Here is a 27,839-nt window from a genome sequence, read left to right as displayed (position 1 = left end):
AGGTAAGGCGTGTTTGCCTTGCATGCAGAAGGACAGTGGTTCGAATCTCGGCATCCCATCTGGTCCCCCGAGTCTCCCAGGAGCAGGAGTGATTTCTGAGCGTAAAGCAAGGAGTAACCCCTGAGCACTGCTGGGTGTGACCCAAAAACCAAAAAAAAAAAAAAAAAAAAAGTATTATGTGCTTTTAACATTTTGTGTCTGACATTTAAAAATAGTAGGATAAACTCAGTTCAGATAAAGGTTTGTGCATGTGTGGTGTTATTACTTATATATAGTGGAGAATTTACTTTTGGGGCAGGGGAGGCCTCACACCCAGCAATGCCAGGGATTACTCCTAGTTTTGCACTCAGGGATCACCCCTGGTGCTTTCCTGACTATATTACGATGCCTGGAATCGAACCCGGGTCAACAAAGTGTAAAGCAAATGCCTTACCCACTGTACTATCTCTCCGGCCCTTGAATTTACCTTTTTTAATACCAATTTTATTTTTATTTTTTATATAATTTTTTTGTTTGTTTGTTTAATTTTTGGGCCACACCTGGTGATGCTCAGGGGAGACTCCTAGCTATGTGCTCAGAAATTGCTCCTGACTCGGGAACACATGGGACTCCGGGGATCCAATCCAGGTCTTTACTGGGTTTGCAAGGCAAACACCCTACTGCTGTTCTATTCCTCTGGCCCCTAATACCTAGTTTAAACTTGAAACAAATATTAGCAAATATGTAAGCAGGTAGGCAAACTGATTTAGTTCTGAAAAGTTTTACAAGAAATCTGCATTTTTTTCAAATGTATTGGGTAGTTTTTAAGGGGCCAAACGAACTGAAATAGTTGTTTGAAAGTAAGTAGGAAATAAAAGAAAGGGAGAAAATAACCTTTAGATGGTTCCATGTGTTTCTAAAGTGTGAAAGTCTTTGTTTTTGTTTTTGTTTTATCACTAGATTAGGTTACAGACAGATCTCTCAAAGTTGCTCTTGATGTTAAGTGTTTTATCCTGGGTCAGAAAATGCATTGATTTCACTCTTGTGAGTCCCCAAGATAGAGATATGTTGATTGTTGGAGGAAGTTGACTGCCTACTTTCTGTCTCTCCTTTACAAACTTTTAGTAGGTTATATGTGACAAATGTTAGTGGAATATTTTTGTAATGAATTTGCTAGTCCTGTTGATTTTCTTTCTCCTGAAAACATTGGTCTGTTTTTTTTTTTTTTTTCCATTTCTCTGTCTCCTTTTTACTTCACAGTTAAATATGAGCAAATGATTGACATTCATGTCACCATTAGAAATACCTATGACAGTAACTATAATGGAGACTGAAGGCCTTAATTACTTTTTTCATTTAATATTTAATTGTAATTCATTGTCTCGAAGTGCTCATAAAGATGAAATATCCTTATTCAGTTTTTCCTTGGGGAGTTAAAAAATGTCAATGTTACATTTGCACTGGGTTTTGTATTCTAACATTGTTTGGTATTATTTATGTTTTTTTTAAGTGTTCAACTGCAAGTGTACGAGAATATAACTCATAAGGGTGATGAAATAGCTTAATATTACTGCTGGGATTGTCCTTTTACTCATTTTATTGAGTTAGAAAACTTGATATCGGAGGCAAGAGTCATTGAATCTTTTCAGCCTAAAATAAGTCTTTGAGAATATTTTGGAGAATTCATACTTGAAACAAAAAAGGGAGATATAATTGACAATTATTTTACAAGCTTACCGCTGTGCTCAGTTTCTGGAGTTGAGATTCTTCAGGTTCAGATTCAATCACAGATTTTCTTGACTGATGGTGTTATGTACATAACAGCCATGCTTTCTTTGCCCTTATTACTCTTGGAAATCTCAAAGAATACTACTTTGGGGCTGGAGCAATAGCACATTTGGGAGGTCTTTTGCCTTGCACATGCCAAACCTGGGTTCCATTTCAAGGCATCCCTGAGCCTGCTAGGAGTAATTTCTGGATGCAAAGCCAGGAGTAACCTCTGAGCACTGCCAGATGTGGCCCCAAAACAAACAACAACAGCAACAGCAACAAAAATCAAAGAACGCCTCTATTTTTTTTCTAATTTGTGTTATTTTTTTTTTTTTTTTTTTTTTTTCTTTCAAGAATATACCTTTTAAAAAGTGGCATTGTGGCCAATAGCCTTCTTTGGTGTGCTATTCACAAGATGAAAGATAGCACAGTGCTTAAAACTTATACCTTTCATGGGGTCAATCCTAGTCTGGTTCAGCATTGCTGAATGTGGCCCTTGAGGCTTCTCAGCAGCAATGCTGAATGTCCAATGCCTGGATAGCCCTTGGCAACATAGGCCTGAGTACCATATCCTTGGGCCTCAGATAGAACTGCTGGCTATGTTGGCTGAGAATTGTAGGAAGGACCCTGACTTTCGGGCACTCTGAAGACCCTGGTCAGGGGAAAAATTGGAAACTGTAAATATCTGCTGGCTGCATTTTAAGGATTTGGGATAGTTAACTTTATGACAGGAAGGGGAAGATAGCATTACTTTTGGAAAGATCTGAGTGGGAGGTTATGATAACTCATTTATTAATTTTAGGTTCCCCTTTTCCCTATTTAAGATATTATCTTAGAATGGAGGGCTGTTGAGATAAATGAATTTGTGAAAATTAAGTGCCAACCATGAGTTAAAATTGCCAGGAGCTGAGGACAGAGCAATGGCACAGTGGGGCGGACTTCTGACTTGCACTTAGCTGACCTGTGTTTGATCCCTGGCATGCCATATGGTCTTCTGAGCACAGAGCCAGGAGTTTGTGCCCCTGAGTGTGGCCCTAAATGAAAAACAAAAATGAACAAAAATAATTGCCAGGAACACTGAAAGAGATAGTGTAGAATTTTGGAGAAATCCCCCAAATAAATATGTATGTATTTTGAAATTTTAAAGAATGATCAGTGATTTTAACAAGCCAATTTTAAAAAAAATGATTCACATAAAAATCACATAAAAACATGATTTACAATTTAAAAACAGCCATTAGTGCCTGGCCAGGTGAAATGGACCTGATTGTCCAATCGTCAGGCTCAGTGGTGCAAGCCTAGAGTCTACGTTGCCAGGGCTTCCCAGAGCCACACCTAGCAGTACTGGGTGAGATGATGTTGGCTCTCAGATTCACAGTCTGGCATGTGCTTATGTGCTCTTCCACTGCACCCATATTTTTGATAAGCAGTGTCTTTGCTTTGCTTTAACCAAGAAGGTTACAGTGTATGTTATTGTCCAATGAGCATTTCAGTCCTCTAGTTTGTTTTCTTGCCTTTCTGTTGAGTTGTTGAAAAACCAGAACCATTTTTTTTTATCGTCACTGAAATTTAAAGAACACTAGCAGGATTATTCCAAATCTGCTTATAATTTTGCTGAAATATCGGCCAGATTTGATTTTAATGCAAACTTTGTTCATTACACATGTCTATTATTTGTGTGATTTGAACAATCCTTAAGCATAACATCACACTTTCAACCAACACTCATCTTTACTCTGAACATGAAAATAGATTTTTTTTTTCCCTTGTTACTCTACTTTAATGGGTAAAGAAGAAAAACACAAGAGGCTGGGAAATCTGGTATCAATTAAGTTGGCAAAGTGTGTAGGGAAAAAGACAGCGGACATGGAAAATAGTCATATCAAAATATTTTGTCTTAGAAAATAGAAACTTGGTAGTTAGTGATGAGTAAAACGGAAGTTAATTTTTAAAAAAAAATTATTGTTATTTTGGCTTCATTTAATTTTATTTACTATCAGATTTTCAAACTGTAGAATATATGTGAGAGTATTCTTAGCCCTTATATAAATAGGCCTGTTTTCATTAATATTTTTATCCTGTGTAAGCTTTAGATAGCAGTGAGTTTCACCACCATTTTGCAAACTAATCTGCAGGTAAGAAAAGGCTAAATAAAAGCTACTGGTTTATTAATTAGTCTTATAATCTGAAAAAAAAAAAAGAAAATTGCTTGAGCAGTTGCAAGCAATTACAGTTGAAGAATCATACTTACTGGCTACTTAGAAAGATAAATACAACGAAGAAAAAAATACAAAAAAAAACACAAAGAAAGATAAATACATATTGAATCCATTGAATAGTGTGAGTGTGTGTGTGAGGGGGGAGGGAGAAAGGGAGAGAGAGAGAGAGAGAGAGAGACAGAGAGAGAGGGAGGAGGGAGGGAGAGAGGAGAGAAGAGAGAGAGAGAGAGAGAGAGAGAGAGAGAGAGGAGAGGAGAGAGAGAGAGAGGAGAGGAGGGAGAGAGAGAGAGAGGAGAGAGGAGAGAGAGAGAGGAAGAGAAGAGAGAGAAGAGAGAGAGAGAGAGAAAGAGAGAGGAGAGAGAGAGAGAGAGAGAAGAGAAGAGAGAGAGAAGAGAGAGAGAAGAGAGAGAGAGAGGAGAGAGGAGAGAGAGAGGAGAGAGAGAGAGAGAGAGAGAGGAGAGGAGAGAGAGAGAGAGAGAGAGAGAGAGAGAGAGAGAGAGAGAGAGAATGAATTTCTGTGATGTAGCTTCCAGGATTAAAAAAGGTGTCGAGACAAAGAGCGACAACACAACCTTTACAGAGAACTAGAAGATCATCATTGTTCTTTCTCTCCCACACTTTCATTTTCATGCTCCTAACTTGAATCCAAGCAAAGTCCCACCTTTGGTGCTTTGTCTTCTGAGGTCTGAGTGTTTTTCAGATGCTGTGAAGTATTGATCGTTAATGAGTAAGTCTTTGTCTATTCCAGTCAACTCTAAAATCTAAATGACATTGGATGACATTCGTTCTTGTGGGCATCATTGGCATGGCTCATGTAAATGAATCCCGGTGTTTTAGTTCAGCGTATATAAGCAGATAGCTTGATAGTGAATATGCTTCCCTCTGACGTGACAACAAAACAAACTTAATTTTATCTATCGTCATCATCTCCTGCTCGAAGATGTTTTCAGGAGTTATTACTATCTCAACCTCAGATTTGAAGGGGAACAAATGAAGAGGACTGATTTCCAGGAACAAACTTGCTTATTGACTGCCCTTCACAAACTATTTTTTGAAGTCTTCAAAACTCATTTATTATTGTGGAAAAAAATCTTGACAAGATACCTGCTGGGATGTCATGAGCAGGGGGGATTTCCTAAATGTATAAAGGCATCTGGCATCAGGTCCCAATTTTTTTTAAAAATGTTGGCTTCCCCTGATCTTTGTTGGATTTTATTTTCCTTCAGTCTGTTCCACTCCACACTAGGGACATTGAAGAAACTGCGTAGGACCCCAGTTTCCTTATGGGGAATTGGTTTGAGTTTGTAGATCTTAAAGTAGCTTGGTTATTATGCACAGGTAGGAAAGTCATAGAATTTACTTTAGAAACTAAAAGAAAGGCCTTGAGAATATAATAGTCTTACATGTAAGCTAAACAAAGAATTCTCTGGCCATTTTCTTCTGTGTGACCACAGTGTCACACAGACAGAATGTGGCCAGCCCCATTATGGTCAGCTGTGTCATCTTTTTCTCTTACATATTTGTTTGGTTTTAGTTTTATTGAATCACCATGAAACTGTGAATTTCAGTTAGAGTTGTTGTTGGTTGAGTTTCAGTCAGATAATCTTCTAAGACCCATGTCTTCCCAGTGCTCATTTCCCATACCAATTTCTCCAGTTTCTTCTGATCCCTCCTCTGTGTGCTCTTCACTGCTCTGGTGGCATCTGGCCCTGCAGTGATGGGACCTAGCTTTTCTCTCTCTCTCTCTCTCTCTCTCTCTCTCTCTCTCTCTCTCTCTCTCTCTCTCTCTCTCTCTCTCTCTCTCTCTCTCTCTCTCTATTTCTCTATCTCTTTCTCTCTATCTCTTTCTCTTTCTCTCTCTCACTCTCACTCTCCCGCTCTCTCTCTCTCACTCACACACACTCTCTTTCTCTCTCTCTCTCATTTCTCTCTCAAAAATATATCATACTTTCACCCAACAGTCATCTTTACTTTGAACATCCAAACTCTGAACACAGGGTCTTTTAAGAGGAAATAAAGGCAGGTCATTGCCCCAGCCCAGGAATCTATTTGCAGTTTTTCACAGCTGGATGAACTGCTGAGGTGCTGCAGAGAGTTCTGTTGGTCTGAAGAGCCTCACAGGCATTGTGTAGAAGATTGATGTTCACATACATGTTCTTTCTTGCCTCTGGACCCACTTGATGGGTACTAGTTTTGCTGCTTATATATGCAGCGGGTCTCAGTGCTTACAAAAACAATTCCTCTGGAATAAATTTTTGAGGGTGGGAGATGCCAAACTCCTTGTTCTCTTCTTCCACCGTATTTTTCAAAAAGAGCCTCACTAGGAGACTGTAGATCTCAGATTGGGCTGCTATTCTGATTGTTACTACGCCATCCAGATTATTGCCTGTACTGATGAATGTCAAATCTTGACTTTTGTGCATAGCATTAGACCTGAGTTCAGCTTTTTTTTTTTTTTGGGTTGTTTTTTTTGTTTGGGGTTTTTTTTTTTTTTTTTTTTTTTTTGCATGGGGATGACTGGTTTTCCCCAACACCACTTTATTTTTTAAAAATAATGTCTTTATTTAAACATTGTGATTATAAACATGATTCTAGTTGGGTTTCAGTCATACAAAGAATACCCCCATTCACCAGTGCAACATTCCCACGTACCAATGCCCCCTATCTTCCCTCCTCCCTCACCCCTTGTCTGTTATTTGAGACAGCAAGCATTCTACTTTTCTCACTCATTAACATTGTCATGGTAGTTTGTTAATGTAGTTATTTCCTTAACTACACTCACTACTCTTTGTGTTGAGCCAGTCCTTCCGCCCTCATCACTGGGCATTATACCAATTTCTTTTATTTTTTCTTAAAACTCATAGGTCAGTGAGATTAATTTTCTGTGTGTGTGTGTGTGTGTTTGTGTGTGTGTGTGTGGCTTATTTCACTCAGCATAGCAATTTCTATGTACATTCATGTATAGAAAAATTTCATGACTTCATCTCTGCTGACGCTGCATAATATTACATGTGTATATGTACCACCATTTCTTATAGCCATTCATCTGTGAAGGGCATCTTGGTTGGTTTCCAGAGTCTGGCTATTGTAAATAGCACTGCAATGAATATAAATATGAGGAAAAGATTTTTGTATTGCGTTTTGTGTGTTTCTAGGTATATCCCTAGAGTGGTATAACTGGATCATATGTAAGTTTCAACTTCTGTTTTTTTTTTTTTTTTTTTTGAGGGAATTTCCATATTGTTTTTCATAAAGGCTGGATTAGATACAGTTCCCACCAGGAATGAATGAGAGTTTCTTTGAGGGTTCCTTCTCTCCCTCCACATCCCCGCTGGCACTGATTGTTCTTTGTGATGTATGCCAGTCTCTGTGATGTGGTGATGTGGTGATGTGGAGCATATTTTTCATATGCCTTGTTGGCCATTTATATTTCTTCTTTTGACCAAGTGGTCTGTTTATTTCTTGTTAAGGTCTGTCAGTACCTCATATATCTTAGATATTACCTTTTGTCTGATTGGTATGGGTGAGTAGTTGTGGGGTTTGTATCCTAGCACTATTTCCTTTGAGGGTACAGAAGCTTCTCAGCTTAATATATTCCCAAGCTGTTTATCTCTACTTTCACATTGTTTGGAGAGTGCTGTTTTCCTCCTTAAAGATGCCTTTAGTCTCAATGTTATGGAGTGTTTTACCTATGTGTTCTGTGTACCTTATGGTTTTGGGTCTGATATCAAAGTCTTTAGATCGATTGGATTTGACCTTAGTGCATGGTGTTAGAGTGGAGGGCCTGAGTTTGTTTTTTAAGTGGATGACCAGTTGTGCCAACACCACTTGTTGAAGAGACTTTCCTTGCTTCATTTTGCATTTCTTGCCCCCTTTATCAAAGATTGTTTGTGTGTGGGGGGAACAGTCCTCTAAATACATCAAGTCTATTCCACTGATCTGAGGGTTTGTTTTATTCCAGTACCATGCTGTTTTAATGACTATAGACTTTGTAATATAATTTAAAGTTGGGGAATAGTGATGCCCCCAAATTCCTTTTTCCATTGGTTGCTCTAGCTATTTTGTGGTGTTTATTGTTCCAAATGATTTCAGGAGTCAATAGCACTTGTTAAAGATGCTTTGCTTGTTCCCATGTCATTATTTTATTTTCATCATAGATTAGCTGTTTGTCATGTGTGTATAGCATTGAAGTTTTTGGTTCTGTTTCGCTGATCTGATTTACTCCAGAATCACAGCTTTCTAGTACAGTTTGAGGTTGGGAGAGTGGGTGTATACGATCTTTTCCCTAAAAGATTTTTTTGGTTATAGTGGTCTATTGCTGATATGAATTTCAGGATGTTGGATCTGATGTGGTTCCCATATAAATTGGTCCTTCCTTCCAATCCTTATGGGGCCTGCACTGACTCTCTACAATAAGTTGGGGAGTTTTCATATCAAGGATATGAAAGAAACTGGGAGGCCATATTCACTGCATTTAAGTTTTCTTTTAAGAAATCACATATGGGGCCAGAGTGGTGGCACAGTGGTAGGGACATTTGCCTTGCACATGACTGACCTAGGATGGACCTTCGTTTGATCCCCTGGGCGTCCCATATGGTTCCCCAACCAGGAGTAACCCCTGAGCGTTACCTGGTATGGTCCAAAAACCAAAAAAAAAAAAAAAAATCATATATGAGTATTTAATCATTTCTATGCATAGGTGACTATCAAGAGATAATGTACTATGTCTATTAAAAGACTTGTAAAAGAGTCAGAGAGAGTCATAAAGCAGGTAAGGCTCTCACCTGGGCATATAGTAAGCCTTTGTTTGATCCTTAGTGTCACACATGGGCCCATGAGCACCACCTAAAGTGATCCTGAGCAGAGTTAGGAGTAAACTCTGAGTAGTATTGGATATGGCCCCAATCTACCCCCACACCAAGAAATCCACAAATTGTTGATAACATTATTGTTTCCAGAAAATTTGAATTCAACCCCCCAAAACCAATGAACTGATAATGAATAAGTACAATGTAATATACCTAAACAATTAACTAATATTTAGCAATAAAAAAGAAATGATAATGATACAACTAGGATGAATGACAAGGAATATTATGCTCAGTGAAGAAATCTATACCCAAAAAAGACACATCGTAACTTTCAAGAGCCAGACCTGTTATGAGATAGTGAAGACAGTTTTTCATGCATGTGACTTCCATGTCCTGGACGCCTCGCAGGTCTTCTCTACAAGATCTCTCCAGGATCTTGGCTGCCAAGACTCTGAGTTACTCAAAAATATGAAAGACATTATTACTATGTAACCACATAGTTTGTATGAAGCCCAACATTTGGGAATAAACGTCTTAAGATGACATCAGGATGCCCACGGTCCAAATAAAAAAGAAAAATAAAGGCATATATTTTATGATGATATTTCTGGGAATTGGGGAATGTTGAGGAGAGAGAAAGATGATTGACAGTTACCTGGGCTGGAATGGGCTGAAGAGCTGCAGACAGGCAGAAGCAACCTGGTGTGGATGGACGTGTCTGGAATAGATTTGAGTGCTGCTGGCATAACATTTACTGAAGCCAAATCCTTTAAATGACATACTTAGAATTTTATTAAATGTAAGTGATATCTCAATAAATCTTAGGAAATGGGGTGGTCCCATGCCCAATACTGTTGTGACTCTTGTTCGAAATGCAGGATTTTTCAGGCCAGGGAGATGGTGCCTTGCAGATGTTTTTCCTGGTCCAATCGCCCACGCTGCCTGTCCCCGGCACTGTCAGTGTGAGGTGTAACACAACATTGCATTTGGGCCAGGGAAGTGGGTATGTAGTGGCAACCCTTGGAACTCCTCCTTTCTCCCACTTCCCTGCATTAAGAGAAAATAAATGCACGTCTGGGGCTGAGTGAAGTCAAGTTCTCAGGATGGGGCCAGCAGATTCTGATCCAGCAGCCCCGGGATAGCCATGGCTCTAGAATCCAGGAATGGTTGAATGGGCTATGCTAGTTGGGGGTTATTCACCTCCAGTCATTCCCGTTCCTAAGAACCACATGGAAAGGTTTGAATTAAGCATTGCTGGGGCAGAGCTGAAGAAAATGAGAAGGCAGTGGAGTAAACCAGAGGCTGGCTCTTCATGTCCCTCTACGCGCTACCTCACAGCGAGAAACACGATGGAGGATGTTTGCAGGCCCTGTGATTGCCAGGGCCTGGGCTCTGCTAGGCCCTGCTCTCATTTAATGAGTATAGCGTAAACAGGGTCATTTGCCATAACGGCACTTGGAGTTTGGACCCTTGAAAGGAGTTATTTCCCCTAAATATTTACACAGTGTAATATAGCAGAGCCAGAAATCAACACCCCCCTCCCCAATTTAGTCCAGATCTGACAGGGAAAGGGAGCCGAGTCTTTCTCCCCATCTACTTCTTTGACTTTCAAAACAGTGATTAGAAAATGGGACACTCTAGACTTTTTTTTTTTTTTTTGTCATCTTCTGCATGGCCTTTATTTCCAGGACTATATTGCCAGGTCTGGGTCACCCCACTTCCATCTCCAGCCTTTGCCCGATTGTCTAGAATAGATGGTGGAAAGAAATCCTGAAAGTTGAGATGGCCATAGACAGCAGCTGGTTGGTGACTATGCTAGATGGTGCTGGGAGGTGGTGCTTTCCTGAACGGGGAGTGGGAGGAGAGAAGGGGGACCGTAGCATGGGGAGAGTCAGAAAACCAGGAGAGAAGAGGACACAAGGAGGCTTGAGAAAGAGGGTCTGAGGTTGTCAGCAGTAATGTTTAAAAGAATATGAAGAATGAAGAGGAACCCTTGTTTTTCCCAGCTCCACCTCAGCTGCAGATACCAGAGGATACAGTTGGTGACTGCTCAAAAGATGGAACCCAAATTTTGTCTCTCTCTTCTTTACATTTTAGTGCACTTCTATCTTTCTTTCCCTTTGGGCCTCTTCTTTTTTGTGCGGTGGTGGTTCTCTCTCAGGAGTTTTTTGACACCAAGAATTACATTATAGAGCACCTGCTGATAAAAATATGGACAGTTTTGTTTCAGTGTTGATCTTGATGATTCTGGCTTCTGTTTTTAGATGAATGATAAAGGAATGATTCTCCCCCTTTATTTTTTTAGGAAGTCTTATTCCAAATAACTTTTGACAGAACAATTTGAATTCCTCACATTGTTAGTGATGACACACCATAGATACATTAAAAATCATATTTATATGTATAACAAAAAAACATTAGGTTAGAAAAAGAAATAAAAGAAGCAAAACTTTTCCATAGTAAGAAAATTCTTCAGTTCTCTAGGAAACTCAGATTAAGATCAAATAGAAGTGCTCTTGAGCGTGAATAAACAAAAATAATTTTTATAGTAGGAGTTGATTTTAAATTAAGTATACACACACAACACAAAGGTAGCGCTAGGCAATCAAGAGGGGACCCTAATTAGGGGCAAGAGAAGAGAGATAGAGGTGGGTTGCTATCACAATTATTTAAATAAATGTTGCAACTGTTTGCTCAGAGGCTTTTTCATAGTTTGCGTGGTAGTGTAATGTCTGTAAATAAGAACATTGTATGCATAGGCTTCCTTCTGGCTCTGTTCTCAGAGAGCACTTCTGACAGTGTTTGGGGGACCATACTGGGATGCTTGGGGTCGAACCCAGGTTGGCTGTGTGCCAGGCAACACTCTATTCACTGTGCCATAGTTAGGTTTTTTTTTGTTTGTTTGTTTGTTTGGTGGCTAGAGATTTTTAAAGTTCTAATAGGGCTGGAAATGTTGTTTATTTGTTTTTTTGGGGACCACAACACCACCAATGCTCAGAGGCTTACTCGAGGCTCCCGTGTTTAAAAATTAACTCTGGTTGGCTAGGAGATCATATGGGATGCTCAGGATTGAACCCAGGTTGGCTGCATGCAAGGGCAAACTCTCTTCCCAGGGGAGATTGTGTCGTCGTTTCAGTCATTGATTTGTCTGTGCTAACCCTGGTTTGGGTGCTAGGAACCACATTTGTCCCAGAGCATGGCCAGTGTGTAGCCCTGGACTTTGCTGATACTGCCAGGTCTGGCCTTGGAGGCAGCCAAGTGGCTTTGAAATGCTGGTTTGTACTATTGCCTAGAGTGAGTGAGGGAGTGAGAGAGACAGAGAGAGGAGAAATAGAGAGAGAGAGGGAGGAGAGGAGTAGGAGAGGAGGGGAGGAGAATGGGAGGAGAGGGAGAGAAAGAACAGACCCACCTGTCCAGGCCTCCCAGACACAACATGGGAGACCCTCCAAAAAATAAAACCACTCAGGAGAATGAACAGCCTAGAAAGTTCAGTACCTTTGAGACATCGCATCGCCCTGTGGGTGAATGATAGGATTGTCCGCTGGGAGAGCTCTGGGATCTCCTGTTTTGGAAGATGCTGTCAGTTCTCCTTAAACACCACCTTTACATTTCTCTTTTTCTTTTTTTTGGGGGGGGGGGGGGAGGGCACACCTGCTTGATTGCTCGAGGGTTGACTCCTGGCTAAGCACATCAGAAATTGCCCCTGGGCTTGGGGGGACCATATGGGACCGCCGGGGGATCGTAACCGCCGGCTCTTTCCTTGCTAGCGCTTTCAAGGCAGACACCTTACCTTCTTTGCGCCACCTCGCCGGCCTTACATTTCTTTCTACAGAGTCTTCCCTATGTTAAGTATACTAGTTGTATACCTTGTTCCTATGGGAAAATAGGCAGTTTTGAAAGATAGAATTTTAACAAAGCTGTAGTAATATGTAAATTGCATCTAACTTGATTTTCCACCAGATGGCGCCAGTGCCACATACCAATAATGAAACGCCTTTGGTTCTATTGAATAATGAACTATTATTTTTTTTTTGATTTAACATATTTTCCTTTATAGTGTTGCCTCCCCCAACGCTTTCCTTATAAGGTCACTTTATATATTTTACATGGCAGGTAAGGGAACCTATTATGCTTTGATAATCTTGAAAATAAATTTAAAGGCTAAACTTAGATATATAATGTTTAATGATCACATTATTTACTTCTTGTCTAACCTTAGTAATGAAAAATCAAATATTTACTCTTGGCTTTCGTGCTCAGCCACTTTGTAATGTGGGGTTACATGCATAATTTGTTCATAGTTGAGATTTTGTTGATGCCCTGTTGGAAGTATTACTAACAAATGATGTTTACCCAGATTAATTTAAAAATACTTTAATAACTGTTTTCTTAAAAAAAAAAATTGGGGAGGGGGCGGAGAGATAGCATAGAGGTAAGGCATTTTGCCTTGCAAGCAGAAGGATGGTGGTTTCGAATCCCGGCATCCCATATGGTCCCCCGAGCCAGTCAGGAGCGATTTTTGAGCAATGAGCCAGGAGTAACCCCTGAGCACTGCCGGATGTGACCCAAAAACCAATAAACCAAAAAATAAAAAAAAAAAAAAACAATTGGGGGGCCATAATGTGTTATCAGTGACACAAACAAAATAGCAAACAAACAAATCAGTGGTCAATTTCAGATTTAAAGTTTGCCAGCTTCTGATTGTAAATGTGTGTTATTGTAAAAAATTAAAATAAATACAACTAAATGTGTATAATTGAGATTAAAGTGCAATGAACATATTAAAGATCTATATATCTCTAGACCTGTATTTTAAAGATTCCTAAATTGATCTCAGTTTTAGAATTTTTAACTTAATTATTTATAATAATTTTTAACATCACTATCCTTTTCACTTACTTAGAAATTTTAGTTCTTAATAGTGTTCTCTCAAAGCCACACTGCAATGAATATGCTTTTAAGCATGTTGCATATTTTGAAATTTCTTCACCTTATCTTTATATTTAATAGCGAGCTTTGCAGGACTGACTATATTTATAATAATTTTTAACATCACTATCCTTTTCCACTTACTTAGAAATTTTAGTTCTTAATAGTGTTCTCTCAAAAGGCCACACTGCAATGAATATGCTTTTAAGCAAGGTTGCATATTTTGAAATTTCTTTCACCTTATATTTTATATTTAATAGCGAGCTTTGCAGGACAGACTGTCCGTTTAATAGACCTTTGGCCTGAGGTTGCAATCACCTTCCCAAGAGTGCTGCGGTGAACATAGCTCTATCAGCATCGAATTCAGTTGGTTTCCCAGCATCCTTTACTCTCCAAGTTGCTGCGTAACATCTAGATCGCACCTGGCTTCGCTGGTTTCTCAACATTTTTTTGATCTCCAGACTGCCTTAGCTTATATCTTACTTTTTTATTACTACTTTAGCTTTTAAAGTGACTGGACACAATTCTGACTTCCTAAAATGACAATGTTCTTGTCTATAGGGATTTAGCATTACTTTGATATGTTCTTAGAAATAATCCTCCTTAAGCCAGAATTCCAGAACCTCTCTTATTCTTGTTGGTCTTTTTGGCCTTGCCTTTTACTTACAAGATATTCGTAGTACTGCCTTTTATGCTTCAGAATAGTTATCTTATGTGTTGAACAAAACTTTGGGAGTGGTCCTTTCTGTTAATGTTAAGAAACATAATTCAAGACTTTCTTTCCATGAAATGTTTCTCAGTCCTGTAAATCTGGAAGATTTCTATTAAATACAATTTTTTTTAAAATGAGGGTGAAATTAGCAATTAACATATTTCCATTTTGCACAGCTTTCTTAATAGGCCTACCCAATGAAAGAAAAGAACTTCTAGAGGAGTGGTAAAGCTTGAGAAATTCTCACATACTCATGTGAAAAAATTAAACTTGTATTGTTTTTTATTAGTTCAAGCATATATCATGGATAATTGTAATATCCTAAACCAATAATTACGTTTTCATTTAACTAGGTTACCTTTGAATAAAATGAAACTGTTATTTAGCATAGGAAGCATGTGATTTATTTCAAATGAAAAGCAAAAGCTATTTTCATAGTTGAGAAATAAGTAGGCTGATCCTCAGACTTCTTGTAAGTGATTTTAAAAACGTTAGCTCACTGACTTGAAAAGCGAACAGCTAGTTTTCCTGTCTCGTGCAAAAAGAATCTAACCTTCCTCCACTTAAATTTTGCCTAAAAATTTTGCCTATTCTAGTGGCAAAATAAAGTCATTGAAAGAAAACTAGGTACAAATCTGCATTTACAAAGCTCGTTAATAGAAGACTCTGTCTTCAGGAAAAAGACTTTAGTTCTGGAAGTACAAAATCTGTAGTTTTGTAAATTTAAAGAAAACTATTCAATGCATAACATTGAATCTTAATAAAATTTATCATTTTTAACAGAGCTTTTATTTATTAAAAATAATTCTAGGGGCCGGAGAGTTAGCAGGGAGGTAAGGTGTTTGCCTTGCATGCAGAAGGATGGTGGTTCGAATTCCGGCATCTCATAGATCCCCCAAGCCTTCTGAGCGTAGAGCCAGGAGTAATCCCTGAGTGCTGCCGAGTATGACCCAAAAACCAATAATAATAATAATAATAATAATAATAATTCTAGAGCAAATGTTGGTATTTTACACTTGCCATGAAAGGCTATAAAATAAGGCTTCTATTTTTTGTGTCTTGGAATTTTTTAAAATAAAAATATCTAGAAAAAAATAAATAGTGCTGAGTAAGAATATGCTTCAAAAGAGTACCAGTTCTGTTCTAAATAATAGCACATTGAGAGAGATAGAGACAGCAATTTCTGAGATTTCCTTTCATTTATTTAGAGCTTAAGATACCTTGCATATCTATTTAGACACTTATCTAAAATAGCAATTTGAGGGGTTCCAACATACTGTAATTATCTTGCAAATATCATGCAGTTACCACTGTCAGTTAAACCTCTTCCTCCCCTGCCCCAAATAATACTTTCTGGTCAATGTTGTCCGCTCTATGGTGAAATAAATAAAACGATCAAATTGCAAAGATTAGAAACCTCATTTGCTTAACACTTGAGAGAAATTTGTTTTGTGAAATATAATATTGGTTAAAATCATTAGATTCCTGAGTGTGGTGCACTGTTCATTTTTACCTTCCTGAAAATATATTAAAAGGGAGGTAGAATTCTTTGCCAGCATTTTATCTGGAGACTTTTGAATAAAAAGAAAGTGACAGGAATCCTGAGGTACTGTGTGGGTCACCTTGAACTCCAAACGGGAAGGAAAGAAGTTTTTGTGGAAGAGACACGCATTTGTTTTCAGCAGCTTCTCTTGGGAAAAATCATCACTATTTCCCGCTTGCTTGTTTCCTTTGATTCCTTCTCTATTTGCTCAGGTCCTAATATGCTTTTTGATTGAAGAAATCAGCGTTAAGGCCTTTCTGTTCACTTAGATTACTTAAGCTTTCTGATCTGTCACTTAGTACTGAACTTTTTATTGAGCCCAATAATAACTAATAGCTGAGCACATGAAAATTTACTCTGGTTTGTATTGATTTAATATTAATGCTAATCTAAAATCTTTAGGTGCAGTGTGTCACATCTGTTTTGTATTCCTCTGTTTAAAAGAAGTGGCAGTGTGGTATTTGGAGGAATATTTATTATCTGACTGTTTTTTCTTTGCACCGGTTCTCTTAGCCTACTGAGACCTTATAACTTCTAAAAGACAAGTGAATCACCCCGCAAATTCTCAGGTACTGACTGCTTAAGGCTGTAGTTAATTGGAATTTCTATTTATCATTTAAGTTTCCTTTGTTTAAATAGAGGTAACTTTGGAGACTTCTGGAAATGATAGAAAATAAATTTGGGGTGAGATTTAAAAAAAATGTTCTTTTCTTTCATAACTAATCCAACCTATACTAAGAATTTTTAGAAAGTCAATTAGGATTGAGTGTTGATATAGTTGAAGCTAAATTTTCTATGATTTATGCTGGAATATTCTTGACATGGGGTACAGTTTCATAACCTTTTGAGAGGATCCCGAATACTTTAAGTTATAATAGGAACTATAAACCCCTTTCTTAAGAAAAAAGACAAATATTTTGCATCATTTTAATTTTCCCTCTCTCTGCCCACAAGTCTAGGAATTTCAGTTTAGGAAGTGTTGTGATACTGGAACTGAAAATTCTTTCTAGTTATTGGTTTTAGAATCTTGTTAGAATCATGTTTTAGAATCATGTCCACACATGAGTTTCTTCGCTTCAAACTTCATTTGACCTTAGTTTTCTCCTTAGTCATTGACTAGAGCAGAGAAACATAATCTAAGTCTTACTTTGGAGAAAAAGCATACTTACCCCCCTAATTTTAAAGTCATACTCCGAAATTAAAGAACTTTCTTTTTTGGTTTTTGGGCCACACGCAGCAGTGCTCAGGGTTACTCCTGGCTTTAACTCTCAGAAATCGCTCCTGGCAGGCTCAGGGGGACCATATAGGGGTGCTGGTGATCAAACCTCGCCGGTCCTAGGTCTGTGTGTGCAAGGCAAACATCCTACTGGTGTGCTATTGTTCTGGCCCCAAGAACATATTTTTACTTGCTATATATTTGAAGTTCTACCCCGGATATGAAATTTCAGTATTTTGCTTTTGATTAAAAGTGAAAGCAGCGAGAGAAATGAGTTTTTCTGATCTGTTATTTAAGAAAGTATTTTTTTTTTAAAAAAGACATTACATTTGCTATTTACTACCAAGAGTAAATTAAAAATTAACTGCTAAAATGTCTCTGCTTTATTGTGCCAGAGCTATGGTACAGCATGTAGGGCATTTGTCTTGCACAATTTGCCTTGCATGGGATTAATCCCTGGTACCCCATATGATACCCTAAGCACCTTCAGGAATGATTCCTTGAGCATAAGGTCAGGAATAAGCCCTGAGCACTGCCAGGTGATGCCTCTTCCCCCAACCCCCAAAAACAAAAACCAAAAATAAATGTTCTGCTTTAGAATTGTCACTTAGATGATCATGTGGTAACAAATGTGGATATTTTTGAGCACTTAAAAAGAAAGATGTTTCTTCACATATGTCCTGAAGAAGATCTATAACTTAAAAATATTCAATAAACTGTAAATGCATTGCAAATAGTAGTGATAAAAATGTTTTCTTGAGGTCGGCGAGATAATACAGTGAGTAGAGCACTTGCCTTTCGGGTAGCCAACCCAAGTTCAATCCTCAATATCCCATATGTTTGTTCCACTGAGTACAGCCAGAAGTTATTCCCGAGCACAGAATCAAGAGTAAAGCCCTGGGGCCTGGAGAGATAGCATGAAAGTAAGGCGTTTGTCTTGCATGTAGAAAGGACAGTGGATCGAATCCCGGCATCCCACATGGTCCCCTGAGCCTGCCAGGAGTGATTTCTGAGTGTAGAGCCAGGAAGAACCCCTGAGCGCCGCCGGCTGTGACCCAAAAACAAACAAAACAAAACAAAACAGAGTAACCCCTGAACATTGCCAGACCTGCTTCCATACAGAGAGTGTATTCTCATTGTTGTTGGTAAAGTATTTAGAGTCAAAGGAGAAAAGAAGATCAAATGTGCGTGATCCTTTGATTAAATAATAAATTTTATGATTTTGACACCTGCTTGAGGGAAGACTAGTTGACTCTCAAATTCACTTCTGGAGCCTTCTGAAAAGAAGTGGGATGTTAGGTCTGCTCCCTTTCTCTTGGACATTGTGATGTTTGTTATAACAAGGTAAAGGTGATGACAGTGTTTGAGGCAATCCTATTTTGTGTTAGTGTAGATCAGGGGTCTCAAACTCAATTTACCTGGGGGCCGCAGGAGGCAAAGTTGGGGTGAGGCAGGGCCGCATAAGGGGTTTCGATTACCGAATATTCGCAATAAAAATCGCTTTAGTAAGGGGAAAAAAATCACATTAAACATTTGCATACCCCAAACGGAACTGCTCGGGGTATGTGAATGTTTAATGTGATTTTTTTCTTACTAATGCGATTTTTATTGTGATTATTTGGTAAGCGAATAATCGCGAATACTGCGATATTTGAAGGCCGGCCCCAGGCCACAAAATGTTGTACAGAGGGGCCGCAAACGGCACAGGGGCCACGAGTTTGAGACCCCTGGTGTAGATCTATACACATCCATGTCCTCATTCTTATGTGCTTTTCAAAATGTACTGGAATCATTTAGAAGGGAATTTTACATGTTGGTTCATAAAAGTTATTATAAGGGAGGCTTATAATACAATATAGCAATATAATATAATGATATAATAATATAAGCTTATATAGGAAAAATTTGAACTTGGCATAGGGGAGAGAATCCATTGTTTTTATTTTTACAAATATTTTTCTGTTGTCTCAAAACACAACTGACTGACGTATAATTTTATTTATTTTATTTTTTTGGTTTTTTGGGCCATACCCAGCTGTGCTCAGGGGTTATTCCTGGTTCTGTGCTCAGAAATCGCTCCTGGCAGGCTCAGGGACCATATGGGATGCTGGAGATCAAATCCAGGTTGGTTCAGGGCTGGCCCGCATCCAAGGCAAATGCCCTACCCTCTGTGCTATTGCTCTGGCCCCTGACTTATAATTTTAATGCAAATTACTTTATTTTAAAGGACCATGTATTACATTTTTGTTTCCAGGTAAGTGGAAGGAAATTATTTAAAAAAGAAAAGGAAAAAAAAAGAGTTATAGCAACAGAAAAACTTGTGAAAACTAATGTATCTTGCAATGAGGTCATTAGTCATTGTCAGAAGGTTTGGTACGTTCCTGTTGCTAGTTGACAATTCTGTTACTCTTATTTACGAGCATTAGGTGGCTTCAGATTGGCTTTTGTGGAACATGATTTTGGCTGCCAGCAACTTCCGGGAATATGAGAAGGCAGGGCGGAGGGATGGTGGTGCCCACAGTCACTCCAAAAAAGTCCTGGTGATGATTGAATGAATTCTTTATGGAGTTAGCAAGTATCTTTCTATGTAACTTTTTTTTAAAAAGCATCATTTAATCACTCCAAATTGATGAAAAATTAAGTGTGATATATCTCATTGAAATATGAAGAGATCACTTTATTTACCGTGTTTATTTTTTGAGTGTCATGATGGATTTCTTTTTCTCAGGAATAAAACTTGGATGATGACGTTTCCCCCTTTCTGTTTTTCAGTATTGTCAGTGAAGCGGGAGCATCCATCTACAGTGTTAGCCCAGAAGCTAACAAAGAGATGCCAGGACTGGACCCCAATTTGAGAAGTGCAGGTAAGAAAATTAGGGTCAGCACAAGAACATATGTTTTATGGGTTTGTTTTGAGCCACACTTGGCACCCCGAGGTTTTTAGGGCTTACTCCTAGCTCTGTGCTCAAGGTTCACCCCTGGCAGGGCTCAGAGGACAACATGGGGTGGCAGGGACTGAACCTGGATTTCCATACAAGGAAACGCTACTGTCTCTGGGCCAAGAGATTTTCGTGTTTAGATTTTCATAATTTAAACTTGTAGACATTTTCAATAACCAAAGTATTTTTTTGAAATATTTAGAGTGCTGAGGAAAAATCAGATTGATTAGAATGAATCATTGAAATCACAGAAGAGAAAATACATTATTTTTAAAGAGCGCACCCTAATTTTCTGTGGGCAGAGTGAAAATTAGCCTCAAACATCTTTAGCAAATGTTGTTAGAGCATCAATAACAAATTATAAATTACTCTAAGATTTCATTGTTATCCTAAGATTTTATTAATTGCCATTTTTGTTGGCAAAAAAAATCATAAAAATATGTAAATATTGTGAACAGTCAAATATTTCATTTTGTTGCTGACTGTGTCAAATGACATGTTTCTCTCTTCTTTGGCTATGAGTGATTATCCACTGGTATGACATTTCAAATGGCCTCTTTGATTTTAGCTGTATTTGTTGTTTTGACTAGTTGTCATGCACGACAATAAATACATTGACAGGGTTTTTTTTATTTAATACTCAAAATTTCCCCAAAACAGTTTTATACTATTCTTATTTAGAGATGAAGAACTGTGATTTAAAGGTGCCATAAAATGAATGTATCTATATCATTGGTGGGCCTAATTTCTGCAGGAAGTTCCTTGTGGAGTTTGCACACATGTGTGCGTGTATGTATGTGGGAGGTGTACCAGAGCTGATGTGCCTGTACTTACATGTGTGTGAGTATTTGGGGCCACACTGGGAGATGCTCAGGGAGTACAACTGAATTCTGTGCTGTGGAGTTGCTCCTGGTACAGTGCTCAGGGGATCAGATGTAGTGTTGGGGATTAAATCTGGCCTCCCAGTAGAGCTCAAACCATTGAGTTCTCTAGCCTAGATACTTTGGAATCTAGCACCTTCGGTGTTGGGATTGAGACATCAGGGATTGAGAGTCAATCAGGGATTGACAGTTGGGATTGAGACCCAGGAGGTCTGTGCGAACGTTTGTCCTGGTGGTAGCCTCAAGGAATGTTTGTCCTGGTGGTAGCCTCAAGGTGTGAGCCTCTAAGGCCATATCTGGGCATCAATGTTGCAAGAACCTTAGAGGAGCCACGCTTGGTTTTCTAGGACCTGCTTTCTTTTCAACTTGTGAGTTGACCACTTGTAAGGTAAGGCAAAGAGACTTAACCTCTGTAAGGTAATCTCCTTCCTTCCCGTCCTTCCTTCCTTCCTTCCTTCCTTCCTTCCTTCCTTCCTTCCTTCCTTCCTTCCTTCCTTCCTTCCTTCCCTTCCTTCCTTCCTTCCTTCCTTCCTTCCCCCCTCCCTCCCTTCCTCCCTCCCTCCCCCCTCCTTTCCTCCTCCCTCCCTCCCTTCCTTCCTCCCATCCCTCCTTCCGTTCTTTCCCTCCCCTCCCCTCCCCTCCCCCTTCACTCCCTCCCTTGTTCCCATCCTTCCCTCCCCCTCCCTCCCTCCCTCTTCCCTCCCCTCCCTCCTTCCATCCCCCCTCCCTCCCTCCCTCTTCCCTCCCTCCCTCCTCCCATCCCCCCCCCCTCCCTCCTCGCCCATCCCCCCTCCCTCCTTCCATCCCCCCTCCCTCCTTCCAATTCTTTCCTTTGTTTCCTTGTCCTGACTCTGTGTCAGGACAACATAACACAGTGCCAGGGATCCAACTGAGTTGGCCACGTGCAAGGCAAGGATGTAACCTCCGTACTGTCTCTCCAGCCTCTCCTTTTAGATTTTGGATCAAACCTTGTTACAGACAAGGGAGGAATGGCTGTTACATGCAGCCAAGTAGGTCTTGTGCTGACTCAGCCCGCTCACCCAGAGTTGTATATCTGACATAATTATTTTTCTGTAGTACTTTTTCTTTTTCTCTTTAGTATTTTTACTTTTTTAAAAATACAGTTGCATTACTATCTAACAAATTTTTTTTGAATTAAATCTCTATATCTGCTTTGTTTCCCATTTTCCTTAATCTAACTTTTCACAATGCAGAACTCTTGCAATTACTATCCATAATACTGAGTTGGTTTCTTTATTGGGGGGGGGTGCGGGGGTCGGCCATACCAGGTGGTGTTCAGGTTACTCCTGGCTCTGGTTCAGAAATAGCTTCTGTAGGCTTGGGGACCACCTGGGTTGCCGGAAATCGAACCCAGGTTGGCCGCATGCAAGACAAATGCCCTATCCACTGAACGGTTCCAGCCACATTGATTTTATTTTTTAAATTAGTTTTCTTATATATTTAGTCTATATAAATTTTAAAGCCATTGATATTTTTAGAATATATATGGATTATTGAGTGAATTTCTATTAACTTCATACTGTCAGATTTTGACATATTTTTATTACTCAGCATTCACAAAGGATAGATTCTCTTTTATGATATTTTCTTTATGAGGCTGGTAGATATAACTAGCAGTGCTAAGAGGTGAGTTACTTCTGGCCTGTGCTCAGGGATCCCCATATGTGATGCTGGGATTCAGGTGTGGGTTTGATTGTTTGCAAGACAGTCATCTTAATTCCTATTCTGTCTCTCCAGCCCTCCTGCTATTTTTTTTTTTGATGCTTACTGATGGTATGTGGTTCCCAGCATGCATACCATACCTCCACCCTTAGGCCTTTGGCCTACCAGTGTAACAAGTCTATTTTAAATTTAAATTGTTATCCTTTGGGTCTCTTGATTCTATTGTCATTGAATTTGGCTTGGATATTTAGTTGTGGTTCTAATTTTTATGCAGATGTTTGAACTCAGTAAGCTCTTTAGAATCTTATTACTTCTAATATTTCTCAGTTGACTTGCTTGAGTTTTCTAAGTAGGCAGTCAGTTAATAGTAATAACTTGTCCAAATGCATTAACTAGAAATTTCTAATGAATGGCAATAGAATCAGTGAGACAGACAGAGAAGTAGTGATGTTGGGATATGGAAAATAGGCAGCATTTGCCAAGCTTTGGGCAGTCTTCACTTTCTTTATTTCCTTTTATTATTATTTTGGGGAGTGGTTTGATCATACTAAAGGACAGTACCTTTCTGCATTGGGGTCACTCCTGGAGGTGTGGAGACCATAATGATGTCAGGGTTCAAATCTGGGGTAAGACTGCACACAGGTAAATCACCTTAATTCTTGTACTGCACCTCACTCTATTCTACATTTCCCAAGTATATAATAGCCTCATCCAAGTATAATTTAACAGCATCAAACTCACCCTATTGGCTGTGTGCATATTTCTTAGTGTGTTCATAGTTAGACTTATTACAGCCATTTTTCCTGCCCAGTTTTAGAAGAATCTTGTCACTCCAAGTAGAAGCTCTGCCCCAGAAGGAATTCTTCCCCTTTTCTTCATTCTCACAGTTACTGCAAACGCTAATCTCTTTTCTGTCTATAAGGAGGCACTAATAACTGGCTGCTTCATGCAAACTGAATTACCTGGTTCATCCCTTTTAGCATTGTTCTTCTTTCATTTAGTAGAATGTTCTTCCATTCCCTCAGATGTACTAGCACTTTATCTTTTTTTTTTTTTTTTTTTTTTGTTTTTTTGGGCCACACCTGTTTGATGCTCAGGGGTTACTTTTGGCTAAGTGCTCAGAAATTGCCCTTGGCTTGGGGGGACCATATGGGATGCCGGGGGATTGAACCGCGGTCCTTTCTTGGCTAGCACTTGCAAGGCAGACACCTTACCTCTTGTGCCACCTCACCGGCCCCCATCACTTTATTAATTTGATTGCCAAATACTTCTCCATTGCATGGATTTGTGACCTTTTCCGGTTCATCTGTTAATATCCTTGATGATATTTGCGTGTTTTTTCCCTGGGGGGGGGGCATTACAAAAAGGTGCCATGGACACTGATGTGCAGACTTTTTATGGAGATATATGCCTGCATTTCTCTAGGGTATCTAGTATCTACCTGAGTAAAAACTAGGAACACAGTTAACTGCTCACAGTTTTTTTCCCAGAAGGCAGTTTGCTGTTTCTTCTTTGACCTGCTCACCACTTTCTCCCAATTTCCTCTTTCACGTTTTTAATCTCCATTGCGTGACTGTGTCACAAGTTTGGTGGAATTCTTCCTCTCATCAGTCTCTTTATCAACAATCTTATCAAATTCTCTTTACTTGAACTTTTGGGCTCTTATTTTTAGAAGTCTCTTGTTGGTCTGATCATCTTCATTATACAAAAATTGTATTTCTGTGTGCTTCTATAAATCTATTCCTGTTGTCAAGAAGGAAAACAATTCTATCTTCTTTCCGAAACTGGGTATAATGTTTTAAAAGTTCTGCATTGAATAATCTTATATCTCTTTATTTCCCCTTCCCTCCTTCCCTCCTTCCTTCCCTCCTTCCTTCCTTCCTTCCTTCCTTCCTTCCTTCCTTCCTTCCTTCCTTCCTTCCTTCCTTCCTTCCTTCCTTCCTTCCTTCCTTCCTTCCTTCCTTCCTTCCTTCCTTCCTCCCTCCCTCCCTCCCTCCCTCCCTCCCTTCCTCCCTCCCTCCCTCCCTCCCTCCCCTCCTTCCTTCCTTCCTTCCTTTCCTTCCTTCCTTCCTTCCTTCCTTCCTTCCTTCCCTCCTTCCTTCCTTCCCTCCGTTCCCTCCTTTCCCTCCCTGCTTCGTTTCCTTCCCTCCTCCTCCTCTCCTTCCCTCCTTCCCTCCTTCCCTCCTTCCTTCCTTCCTTCCTTCCTTCCTTCCTTCCTTCCTTCCTTCCCTCCTTCCTTCCCTCCTTCCTTCCCTCCCTCCCTCCTTCCCTCCCTCCCTCCCTCCCTCCCTCCCTCCCTCCCTCCCTCCTTCCCTCCCTCCTTCCTTCCCTCCTTCCTTCCCTCCTTCCTTCCTTCCTTCCTTCCTTCCTTTCCTTCCTTCCTTCCTTCCTTCCTTCCTTCCTTCCTTCCTTCCTTCCTTCCTTCCTTCCTTCCTTCCTTCCTTCCTTCCTTCCTTCCTTCCTTCCTTCCTTCCTTCCTTCCTTCCATGCTTGTGTTTGTTTGGCTGTAAGAGTGGACAGCATCTAAGAAGGGAACAGTCAGTTCTACAAATGTTAAGATCTATACTGAGGTTGTTTAGTGGGAAAACTAACTCCATGGGAACTCTTCAAACTCACTATATAGTTACCTTCACCCAGGAAACGTTGTCTTTAATCCATTTGTTTTTCATTTGGGATGAACAAAGGAGACTCCATCAGTGAACCATCTATAAAAACTGGGTGGAAAAGTTTAAAAATTTTTTGTGTCTATCAGAAATGTTAAAACAGGAATTTTGCTCTTACTTTACAGATTATAGACCGGACCCAGCTGGTTCTCAGTTTAGGCTTTTATTTGGGGGTGGGAAGGCAGAGTCTGGGTGTACTAGGAACTTTCTAATGGCTTTGTGTTAACCAGCACAATGTGGGGGACCATATGGGGTATCCAGGATCCAATTGTGGTTGGCAGCATGCAAGGCAGTTACCATCTCTCCAGCCCAGTTTCCACTTTTATAAAGTGACTTTTCCTAAAGGGGTTGATTTCAAAGATTGACCTATTTAGGCATCCTTTCGTTGAATTTCTCATATTTCCTTTCTATAAAGAAAATATTCAGGTTCCTAAGAGATGGCATTGGGGATTTGAACCAGGGTTATTAGGATAAACCCATATTATCTCTCCGGCCCATGATTCTGGTTTTTTTGTTGTTCTGTTTTCCCAGTTTCCATAGCAAGGCGTGCACAAGATCCATTAGCTGAGCTGGTGAAAATTGAGCCAAAGCACATTGGAGTTGGAATGTATCAGGTAAAGCAACGGGGATCATTTTATTTATGAAATCTATTAATACCAAGAAGAGTACTCCAACTTGGTGTAGTACTTGTGAGAAGTGCTAGATTCCTAATGTTGAGCAGAATCTGGTTTATATCTGGGAAGGTAGTTAGAGGTTAGGGAAAGATCGATGTTTTTTCCTAGTGTTTATGGTTTTGATCAAGCATTAGAGTTGACTGTTGTCATAGTGATGACCAAAACATTAGATCAATCTGAAGATCTTTATTATACATCCATTATTTTAAAACTTGAGGGGGTTATGGATCTAGGGTAATAAGTTGACTCTTTGGAGGACCTAGTATGGTTTAAGTTGCTTATTTTCCCCTTTTTTTTCATGTATTAAAGTATATTTTATTTTATTTTAATTTTTATTGTGACTGATTTGCATTACACAGAATTATTTACGGTACATAGTGACAATGAATGAAGGGCATTTTCCCATTTTTATTTGATTACTGTAGTTACTATTCAATCACTCTAATTTGAGCTCAGGCCTTTCCATTATTGCTACTGTGCAGTGCTAATACTTGCTGTTATGATTATATTACCAGTTCTTGAGGGTTGTGTGTCCTTGTCAGGGAGTCGAGGTCAGTGCTGGATCTTGGTCAAGCAAATTGTGGTCCAGAAACTCCAATTCTAACTATTTTTCTTTTTGTTGAAAAGTCTTTCTTGGGGCCGGGCGGTGGCGCTAAAGGTAAGGTGCCTGCCTTGCCTGCGCTAACCTTGGACGGACCGCGGTTCGATCCCCCGGTGTCCCATATGGTCCCCCAAGCCAGGAACAACTTCTGAGCACATAGCCAGGAGTAACCCCTGAGCGTTACTGGGTGTGGCCCAAAAACCAAAAAAAAAAAAAAAAAAAGAAAAGTCTTTCTTACACATAAAATAGAATATTCCCCTCACTGTAATTTTCATGGGATTTGGTAGACATTATACTTTTTCTAAAGAAATATTATATTGGGCCTTTGAGTCAGTGTGTGACCACTTAAAACAAAAGAGGCTGTAGAAATAATACAGCTCTATCCCTCATTTCACAGGGAAAGAAGCTATGACCTGGAATAGTGAGGTTTTTAACTCAGAAACATACAATAGCAAACCTTCCATATGTTATAATTCAACTGGGAATTCTCTCATTGTAGAGCAACTAAGAAGGAGATATTATTTCAATGTAAAAATTGAATACATTTGTAATAAAATGGGACACATATATATTGATGAGGCATTTCTAGCAAGTAGTACTTATTAAGGTGTACTTTTAAAGTGCATTACAAAACAACAAAATGCCAACTCCCCACTCCTCCTTTCATCCCTACCTCCAATTGTTTTAATTAAAAAAAAAAAAGTGCAGTCATTTGATCTCGTGGTTCTCCCTTCTAGGGGAAGGGAATCTCTTCTAAGGCAGTCATAAATTAATGAAATCACTTTTGATGACATTTATACACAAGTGGAGCCAGAGCAATAGCACAGCAGATAGGGTGCTTTCCTTGCACATGGCCAGCCTGGGGTTGCATCGCCGACATTCCATTTGGTCCCTTGAGCCCTCCAGAAGTAGTTTCTGAACATCACCAGGTTCAGGAGTTACTTCTCCCTCCATGCAAAAAAAAAAAAAAAATTTACATGTTTTCTGTAATAGTGAACTACTGGAAACAACTACAATAGTAATTAAATGAATTATGTTGTGTATTTATCAGTTATACAACATAAAAAATTTAGGCTTGGGGCTGGAGAGATAGCATGGAGGTAAGGCGTTTGCCTTGCAGCAGAAGGACAGTGGTTTGAATCCTGGCATCCCATATGGTCCCCTGAGCCTGCCAGGAGGAACCCCTGAGCGCTGCCGGGTGTGACCCCAAAAATCAAAA

The 27,839-nt window shown here is 39.5% G+C and overlaps 1 protein-coding gene across 1 annotated transcript in view; it reads left to right on the top strand.

Moving 5' to 3' along the window:
- Nucleotides 1-27,839, top strand: part of SRBD1 (S1 RNA binding domain 1) — a 184,923-nt gene that overhangs the window by 67,233 nt on the left and 89,851 nt on the right. The window contains exons 14-15 of the mRNA XM_049784339.1: nucleotides 19,952-20,043; nucleotides 25,877-25,959. Coding sequence (XP_049640296.1) covers nucleotides 19,952-20,043; nucleotides 25,877-25,959 — 175 coding nt within the window. The remainder of the gene's footprint in view (nucleotides 1-19,951; nucleotides 20,044-25,876; nucleotides 25,960-27,839) is intronic.

The sequence above is a fragment of the Suncus etruscus genome, chromosome 12 (genome assembly GCF_024139225.1).
Source record: "Suncus etruscus isolate mSunEtr1 chromosome 12, mSunEtr1.pri.cur, whole genome shotgun sequence".
NCBI classification, from domain to species: Eukaryota; Metazoa; Chordata; class Mammalia; order Eulipotyphla; family Soricidae; genus Suncus; species Suncus etruscus.
The sequence above is the reverse complement of the archived record's forward strand: the minus strand, read 5'-3'. Positions and strand labels throughout refer to the sequence as shown.